At 39.7% G+C, this 10340-nt stretch overlaps 1 protein-coding gene across 1 annotated transcript; it reads right to left on the bottom strand.

The window, feature by feature from the left end:
• Positions 1-6632: 6632 nt before the first annotated feature.
• Positions 6633-9214, bottom strand: nanos1 (nanos homolog 1). Its single transcript, XM_039673060.2, has one exon. It carries the CDS (start codon positions 9026-9028, stop codon positions 8339-8341), a length of 690 nt encoding a protein of 229 aa, XP_039528994.1. The 5' UTR covers positions 9029-9214; the 3' UTR covers positions 6633-8338.
• Positions 9215-10340: the final 1126 nt, after the last annotated feature.

The following is a 10340-nucleotide window of genomic DNA, read 5'->3' on the forward strand; positions in this document are numbered from 1 at the left end:
CTTATCCATAACTCTGCCCCTAAACCTACCTATCTCCACCCCGATCCCTAACCCCACCCCTAAACCTACCCATCTCCGCCCCCTGATCCCTAACCCCACCCCTAAACCTACCTATCTCCACCCCCGATCTCTAACCCCACCCCTAAACCTACCCATCTCCGCCCCCTGATCTCTAACCCCACCCCTAAACCTACCCATCTCCACCCCCTGATCCCTAACCCCACCCCTAAACCTACCCATCTCTGCCTCCTTATTCCTAACCCCGCCCCTAAACCTACCCATCTCCACCCCCTGATCCCTAACCCCACCCCTAAACCTACCCATCTCTGCCTCCTTATTCCTAACCCCGCCCCTAAACCTACCTATCTCCACCCCATAAACCCTAACCCCACCCCAGATCCTACCCTAGAAGTTTGCTGTTAAAATGAATGTTAATATACATGACATTTTGATTAAAAAAAATTTCAATTGCATTGAAGATGTATGCTCTGTCAATTCATTGGTTGCTAGCGCATGCCTACATGAGTAATATAAATCTACAAATAAACACAGCTTTGTTTTGTCTGTTTTAGTAACTTTCCAAGCTTGTATGAATCATTTATGATGAAAACAAAGTTCGTTCTAACATGAAAGCCTATTTTCTCAAATCTTTAAAGGGCTTGTAGTTTTATTAATGACTGTTATGATTTTCAGTGCCGGTGCAGAACATTCAGACATCTTTTTATGACATGATTTATTGCTATATACTTCTACTTTCTTTAAAGGCAGTTCCATTTGGCTTGATACATTTTATCCAAAATAATTGCATTCATATTTCTAAGTGAGACATGTGTCCAAAAAAACAAAAAAGCTTTTGGGTCCTGGATGTAAGATTATGTTCGAACACATCATAGGTGTGCATGCATATCTATATAAGCCATCAAATTTCTTACAATTGTGACTTCTTATCTCATATTGTGTCACTTTATCTTGCACTTTTTTCTGGCGCTTGAAAACAGGCATGTGTGTGTGTATTACTAGACCCTCCATATTAAGTCCAATGGTGTTTGTTTTCTTCTTTCCATCTATGCCTTCACCCCATCAACCCTCTGAATTAAAGGGTGAGTGACCACAAGGCTGGCTGTAGATGAGGTCACATGATCCCCTGATCCCTGCGAGAGGATGAGCCGTGCAGCATGAGAAACAGTTCATGCCAAACACCGGTGCGAGGGGACGTTTACACAACCGTTTCCAACTAAAAACGGATGTGTTTTGGCCAAATATTCAGCAAAACCACAACACAAACATAGAACGATTTTGAAAGTTGCAGAAGAAATGTTTCTCACAATATATGCTCTGCTTTGGCTCCACGGATCACGGCTCGGCTCATTTGTTGTGTATTTGCGACCGCAGAGTGAAACTTAGACTCATGGGAAATCATTTGGAGGCCACTGAGAGGAAAACTCATTTTAGTCACAGTACTTAAGAGTTCGAAGTAAAAGCATTCTGACTTAAAGACCGCAGAGGCCTTTCCTCCCGAAGAAGAATTCCTGTTATTGTGTTTTACCGTATAGCAAAACACGTCAGCTCAGTGGCTGCTGGAATAGGTCATGACAGCCTTGTGCTTTCATCTCAGACGAATGCAGAGGAAGTCTAGTTAACCCCTGTGCCCTGTTGAAACCGGCTCGAACCGAGCTTTAAAACCAAGCCCACATACCCAACAAATTCTTGGAGCGGGATCTCGAACCTGATCCGAAACATTCGGCCACATACTTGCAGAAGCATGCACGATCATGTGATCCCGACATATGTTTCCATTCTGTTAAAAAGCCCTGGAAGTTTCCGTTTGACGGGAGACAGAAGTGCAGTACAGGGGCAGAGTGCATCTGGCTGGCACACAGCCAAGTCTGAGAGATCCCGAAACGCTCAAGCCGGATACCATGCAGACAGACCCGGTTAGCACGGAGGTCACACCCCTGATTTCCATGTACAACCGTTTGCACTTTCACCAGGTTAGGAGGTCCCATCAAGGCGAGATTTGTGTGAAATACACCTCACTTTTTCAAAGTTGTTCCTTGTGAATTGAGTCACCTCTCTTCCTTTTTACTCTGCTATGGGTTGAGGGTTCGCTCTGCTTTGATAGATGTCGTCCCATCTGTTAGGCTACTTTGCATTCAGAAATGCAGAATCTGAGTTATAATGGCTCCAAAAGCAACATAATTGTAGAGCATTCTCAGAACAAATGTAACTTTTTTGCTATTACACACTGTAAACAAAATATGTATGGTTTAACTTAAAAAAGTAAGTAACCTGGTTGCCTTAAAATTCTAAGTTCATTGAACAGGAAAAAGTGAGTTAATACAATGAAGGAGATTAATTTAACCATCAGAAAGTCAAAATTATATGTTATCTGAACTAAATAAATTATTTAAGTTGATTTGACAAAAGAAAAAATGTTGTGACTACTACACTGTAAAAAAATATTGTTGGTTTAACTTAAAAAAGTAAGTAACCTGGTTGCCTTAAAATTTTAAGTTGATTGAACTGGAAAAAGTGAGTTAATACAATGTAGGAGATTAATTTAACCATCAGAAACTCAAAATAATAAGTTATCTCAACTAAATAAATTATTATGAAGTTGATTTGACAAAAGAAAATATGTTGTGATAACAAATCTTGAAAATATTTTTTACAGTGCAGTGAACCAACTGGTGTCAATGCGATTTTGTGTGTGTGTGTGTGTGTGTACAGTATGAAACAAATCAGTTCCCTTTCTTTTTTTGCAAGTTGGTATGAAATCTATTTTCTAAATGCATCTTAGTGTGAATGACTCATCCATGCAGGTCACATTTTTTATATATGTTTTTCTTACCTCGTAATATTTTTAATCAAAATAACGTCCAGAGAAATGACAGACTTCTCTCTCATGAGTAGGGTTGGGTATCGTTTGAATTTGAACGATTCTGATTCCGATTCCGATTCCTTGTTTCGATTCCGGTTCCTAACGATTCTCGATTCCGATTCTTTTAAGAGGCAGGGTCAAAAAAGTTTAGCTAACCTTGCTAACCAACGGCCTTTCACATATTCCTTTTGTCACAAATTTTGCATTTTGCCGAGATTTCGTTATTTTTAGAAAAGTGAAGCCACACTTTGGACCGCTGACGTAAGCTACTCATGTTCGACTCGCGCGGTTATGCCAACACTTCTGGTAGACGCTTCTTCGTTGGTGTTGTTCAGCGGTTTCTTCTTCCGCTCGGCGGACTGTGGATATCGAAACTAGGAATCGAAATTTGAACTTTTGAACGATTCCGGGAAAAAACGAAAAGTTAGTCCCGGTTCCAATCGATACTCGATTCTCGATACCCAACCCTACTCATGAGGTATGCAGGATTTCTCCAATCCATTTAGTTAGCTTGAACACTTTTCTTTTAGATGCCTGCAAGCTCACATTCACATGAATGGACAGAGCCAAATCCTCAAATTCCATTTCATTGTGACTAAATACTTTGCTTGTACTATTTGTACTATAAAAAATAGTTTGCTTATGCCATATTAAGCTTGTTTATAAATGACACATTAATAGTTTGTTCTTAAATGCATTGATATACATACTTTTTAAAGTCACCCTTGGTGAAAATCAAGCTTTTAATGTTGTTTATGATTATTAGGGACATCATACTAATACTGTGTTTAACCCGTTCCTGGGAAGCTCCCGTTCCACCACATCCCAAAGATGCTCTATTGGGTTGAAATATGGTGACTGTGGGGGCCATTTTAGTACAGTGAACTCATTGTCATGTTAAAGAAACCAATTTGAAATGATTCGAGCTTTGTGATATGGTGCGTTATCCTGCTGGAAGTAGCCATCAGAGGATGGGGACATGGTGGCCATAAAGGGATGGACATGGTCAGAAACAATGCTCAGGTAGGGACGATGTCCATTTGGCACTAAGGGGCCTAAAGTGTGCCAAGAAAACATCCCCACACCATTACACCACCACCACCAGCCTGCACAGTGGTAACAAGGCATGATGGATCCATGTTCTCATTCTGTTTACGCCAAATTCGGACTCTACCATCTGAATGTCTCAACAGAAATCTTTGACTGTCCAATTTTGGTGAGTTCTTGCAAATTGTCGCCTCTTTTTCCTATTTGTAGTGTAGATGAGTGGTACCTGGTGGGGTCTTCTGCTGTTGTAGCCCATCCGCCTCAAGGTTGTGTGTGTTGTGGCTTCACAAATGCTTTGCTGAATACCTCGGTTGTAACGAGTGGTTATTTCAGTCAAAGTTGCTCTTCTATCAGCTTGAATCAGTCGGCCCATTCTCCTCTGACCTCTACCATCAACAAGGCATTTTCGCATAAAGCATAAGTTACAGTTATAAAGAGTATAAAGCATAAGTTACAGTAAAGGTGCTAACATAATATTTGGTGGCACTGCATGTTTCGAGAAGCCAGGAGAGTAAAGCCTTGTTTTGATGACTGAATTCGAAGATGAAATATCAAAAGAATGAAACGTGCAGCTATTAGAAAACTTTAACAGAGACTTTCAAATGCCATATCAGTATGTGGTCTCAAGTCTTGAAAAACACACACAAAGCAGATTAGAAACATTACATGAGTGCAAAACCTTCCATTAATCCATAACTGTCTAGAAGAGAAATCCGAGGGGAGCGAGTTCAAGGCTCTGTTATAATAAAAGCCATCTTTCCTTCTCCATTGTTCTGGCTAAAATCATACGAGACTCTCGGTATAAATGGTGGAACTAACTTAATTATGAAAATCCTCCTGCTGCATTGAAAATGGGCTGCAGTAACAGGGGAATAAAATCTGTTATCCAGACGTGTGTGTGTGTGTGTGATACCCACCGGGCTTCTCTGCAACTGTCTGCCGTATTAAAAAATCCCTATTGCACTTTGTATTTATCCATTTTTAATGAAGTGTCTCAGCTGTGTGTGTCTCTGAATGAGATGAGAAAGGGAAAAGGGGAGAGGGATGGAGGGAAAGATTTGGACAGGCCTGTTGACAGGAGAGAGACGCCCTCTGTTCTCTCCCGGACGCCCCTCTCTGAGAGGACCAGAGGTTGCGTGATGACATCACCTTCAGCAAACCATGCACCGAAATTACTTTTCTGTCATGTGTGGATGTATTTTCTTTTGAAACTGCAGTAAGGATAAGGAATATTGAAAACGTTTGTAAAAAAAATCACGAGTTGTCTTTGGCAGGTGATGGTGGGAGAGTCGTTGTTATTCAAGAGAGCATCTGATAGGACAGAAATCTGTGTAGTGCAACATGAGAAATTAACATTTTTGGTCTGTTTTGGTGGAAGACGAAAGATGATTTAATACATGGCTTTTGCCCAGATCTTTTATTCAAACTATGACTCCATATGAGCTGAAGATATCTAACATGTTTAATATTTTGATTAGAACTCAGAACACATAGTTTTCATATGTAATGCACACAAACAATTTTCTGTGTGAGTTAGTTGTGTTTGTAAGATCTTCTGTAAGTCTGTGATCCTCAGTAAGTTTTTTCCTGCAACCATTGCCGTGTCGACAACTGTATGAAACCTAGCGTTTCAAAATCTACCGCGTAGTTTATTCCAGCCTTTAGCAGTACAGTAGATGTTTTAATGTAGATGCTTCACCGTAAAAATGAATACGACTGAATTTAAAATGTAATAAATACATTTTCTTGAAAGTTAACCATTTAAAATTGATAACATTTTTTGAAACAAAAATATCTGAATAACAGACTGACGTCAAAGATAAATTAAGAACTATTTTATTTGCCATCATTGAAGACACCTAATGTTAACAAGAATCACAAACCGTAATTTAACCGTAAACCGGAAATTGTAAGTCACCATTGTGGTGATCAGTGTGTGTTTTAGTTGGGCTCTTGACCCTTATTTCATTAACTTTAGATGCTGTTTGGCTGTTATAAACACATAGAAATGATGATCTGATGGTGTTGGTTATGTTTTAACATAATCATTATTTCACAATCATTTGACCTGCTTGTTATTATCAGGTGTCTTCAATGTTGGCAAAATTCATCTTTGACGTCAGTTTGTTTTTCCGATATTTTTGTTTAAAAAATGTGTCAATTCTACTCATTATAAAGGGGAAATGAAGCAATGAATCAAGTTTACATGATTTACAAGATGGATTTCCAATATAATCAACAATTATATAAGAAACATGACAAATGTAAACATTTAGAAGAAAAAAAGAAAATATGTTTCTTATATAATTGTTGATTGTATTGGAAATCCATCTTGTAAATCATGTAAACTTGATTCTCATTTCCCCTTTAAATGGTTAACTTTTAAGAAATGCATTTGGTTAATTATTACTCAATTCTAATTTGTTAAATTTAATTAATAATATTGATTGTATTCTGTTGCCTCAATTTTATTGATTAGATTTAAAGTCATATTCATTTTTACAGTGTTGTTACATTAGTTGTTTAAAACGATCAGAGAAACTTCTCATTTGTTCTCCTTTTCTTTGTTTCTGTCGGAAGGCCAGTGTATTGGTGAAGAGAGGTCTTGATGGGAATGAGGTGGGATTCACAAAGACCCGTATTGTGACAATGGTGTCTGCTATACACAACCCGTAGGGAAGACAACACGAAAGCACCAGTTAAACCGTTTCATAAGCTGTTTATTTATCTAGTGAGTTCATCTCTTTAATTTCTGCACAGCAGCATACAGGGAAATTGTGACAAAATATAAATAAGAAAATCCAACAGTGTTTCTTTTTTTTTACTCTTTTAATTTAATTACAAAAGTGGCAAATTGGTTGATGTCTTCAACATTTGATTCTCAGTCTCACAAACCAAGAATGTCACATTGAACAACAACTTAAAATGCATGACGTCATCATCATGATTATTAATATTATGTACAGCCGTCACCTAGCAAACAATGCTTAGAGCTTATTGGGATTTCACTTTCGTCCGTAGAATGCACTGAAAAAAAAATACAATTGTGTTATACAAAGATCAAAAATATTATTATAAACCCTTGTTATAAATGGTACACTATATTAATAAACTGCTGTTGACATTTTACATGTAAGTACAAAATCTCGGTGAGGTAGTTCCCTCTGAAGTCACTTTTTAAAGGTAAAATACTGAATAGACATCACTAAATTATTTTCCATTTTTCTGTAATTATTTACAGTACAGCAAATCCTCACTTCATTAAAATTGAATTCCTTTGGTAAACACAACTGTCAGAAATGTGCAGTCCTGCAAGTGTCAAATTGTACATTCATGTTTGCATCCTTTTTCGTTCTTGTTTTTTTGGGGGGGTATATTCTTGTACATAATGCAAAAAGGGGCAAATACATTGTTTTTACAAAAAAGCTTTTTATTAAGAACATTCATACGTGCTTTATTCCACCGTGGAGAACTGATTCGTTGTTGGTTTTGTTTTTCATAAACCTCTCCCTTTCTCTTTCGCTCTGCCAGGATGTTTTGGAGAAAGGTGGACTTGGTATCGAGCTGAAGAGAGGCACCCATAGGATTTTTACTTTCCCTCCAGTGTGTGTTCCCCTCCCTCGGGGTGTAAACATTGAAAGGGCACCTCATACAGAAGAATATAGCCTGCGGTCACACTTTACATTACAACGTTCATGTTTAGCAACACTGCTTCTTTAAGCTGCAGGAAATTCACTTGTTGTTATCAATCTGGTTACATGGACTCTGCAATGTAAAATGCCCGACTCTGTCGGTGGGGTTGGAAATAATTTGGCCGATTATGAAGTTATGCTGACAACATGAACGCGCAACAGAGCCTCTATTGTGTTGCTCTGCGCGCCCGTGCTCGCAAATCTCAGGAAATTGTGGAGTGGACTTTCAGGAGAGAGCGGAATGGGACTCAAGATCATAAACGAAGACATGTGGAACATTCTTTAAAATCGCTTAATGGCAAACTAAACTTTGGTTTAAAGACAAAAACGAGGTGCAAGCTTAGCTTACAGTAAAGAAAATACTTGAGTTGAACAGAAGAGCAACTCCTCTGGTGCCAACATTCACGTTTCTCCATTTTAAACAAAAATAACATCTTATTTCACACAAAATGTGACTATGAGTCGTGAATAAACATCTAAAACCTATGCGTGAAAAGGAAAAAAAAAATAGCTTTTTTATGAATAAAGTATGCAATAAAACTATGGAAATAAAGTATCTATAAAAATATAAGAGATTTTTTTTTTCTTCGTTTAACAAAAACATTGATATCATCTTATTTGTTTGCCTAGTAGTTAAGACTCGGAAAGCCAGTCAATCAGAACAGTCATCTGAAAGAAAATGTTCAGTGCAATACGTGTAAGTCTATAGGGGGTCTTTTTAGAAGATTTTCACTCGCTTACCACCCACAGCTCTGCCTCCCTTCAGCACTCTCTGGGCAGGCTGGTCTTTGGAGAGAGGGCAGTATTTTATTGTATGCGCGTTGTCCCCGTTGGCACTGCATAGGGGGCATGTGTACGCCCGCAGGATCGGGCACACCACCCTCCCATCCGGGGTTTTCAGGACGTGCGAGCCGTACACCTCCTCCGGCGCGCCGTTATTCCGACAGAAGACGCAGATCTTTGGCTCCTGCTTGTTGCGCGCGGCCGGTTTCCTCATCTTCCTTTCCACGCCGAACAGATCAAATCCCGCGAAGCCTCCTCCGATGCCCATCTCCCGCTCCTGGGAGGAGGACAGCAGCCCCCCCGTGCCCTGGTTCTGGAAGGGGCTCAGGATGGAGAAGCGCTCTTTCAGGTCCAGGATGGAGGTGGGCGGGGGGCAGCAGCAGGAGTCCAGGTGTCCACCGCTGTCGCCTTCGCCGCCGGCCGCGATTACGCACGGGCACGGAGGGCTGTCGTCCAAGCCCAGGGTGGCTTTCAGGGACTCCGTGATGGAGTTGGGACTCTGGGGAACGCTGTGCTTGTTGTTCTTGGTGACCAGCGTGGAGAGGCCGAGATAGTCATTCCAAAAATTGAAGGTGTAATCGTAGGACGTGCGCGCGCTCAAGTAGTTGTGGTTCAAAAAATCCATGGTTCTTCGCTCAGGCAAAATGCTTCTCTCAGAGTAAAACAAATGCGATACGCGTGTATATATATATTCCGTCTCCGTTTCTTTCTGTCTGCTCTCCGGGATCGTAAGTGTGCTCAAGTCCAGTGCGTTTCTTGGGTATGTGCGTCTGAAGAACAGGGATCTGGTTATAAGGCTCCAGGAGAGGCAGGAGGAGGGCGGGGCTCTTTTTCAAACCAAGTTTCTGAGCAGCAGATCCACAGCGTGTTTTCTTCCTGCATGACCAGTGACTGTTCACTGCAGTGGAATGACACCAGGCACTGCTTTGTGATGGCAAAATAGCCTAAGAAGTGCTTGTTAGAGAGAGATTACACTATTCGGATGACATTATTTTTTTTCTTTCTTTCTTAATTAAAGGCACTTAATCATGTCCAAGATGAAAAAAAATTTTTTTTAAAAGGTCAAAACACATATTTTTGTGTGTATGCCTTTGTATTAATGTTGGTTTCACACATTTTTTCCAACAACGTTTTGATTTAATGAGTTATTAAATGTGTTTAAAAAAAGTAGGCCTACTACGTACATTGCAACAAAATCCTTTTTGACCCAGTGGTGGGGGTCTAAAGGGGTCCTTGCTCTCTATTTTATGGTCACATGACTACAAAATGGCTTCCTGTTTACTGATTATGCCATCCTGACTTAGATTTGGCAAACACAATCTTTTAAATTATTAATACTATTCTAAAATTAACTAATCTCTAAATTTTGAAGGATTATACCCTTTTTTTTTAAAGAGTCTTTTAACAGTCTTCAGGCACACCACCCAAAATGAGTTTTAATTTGGAAATAATTTTAATTTTTAATTTGGTCTTTTTATGTTGTTGAAGTCTGGACAAAAAAAAAACAAAAACATTAATGCTGCACATAGTTGCATGATGTCTCGTTTAACAGACCCAGCTCTCGTTCAAATGTTGAATGCTCCTCTGGCAAAATATGAAGTGAAAATGACCAGTCTATTCACAGAGATGATGCATTATTCCATGGGATTTCCTCTCTCGCCTCAGTGACAGTAACTTCTTTCTTTGGTGTGAGATGCTGGGCTTTGGGTGCACTGCCAAGGCTTTACAGTGCAGCGAAAGGAGCTGCAGTTTGTATGTGTTCAGGATTACGTGACACGATCAGATTACACGTGTGTCATTAGAAACAGAGGGTATTGGGCGCACATGGGCTCTTTGTTCTTTGAGAACATGCCATGTGTGCACCTGCGGGCCAGAGACATCGTGGAGTCGATTTTACTGTTGATTAGCATGTTTTTGTCTTTGATATTTCAGACACT

This window comes from Pimephales promelas, chromosome 9 (genome assembly GCF_988280905.1).
Source record: "Pimephales promelas chromosome 9, fPimPro1.hap1.1, whole genome shotgun sequence".
NCBI lineage: Eukaryota > Metazoa > Chordata > Actinopteri > Cypriniformes > Leuciscidae > Pimephales > Pimephales promelas.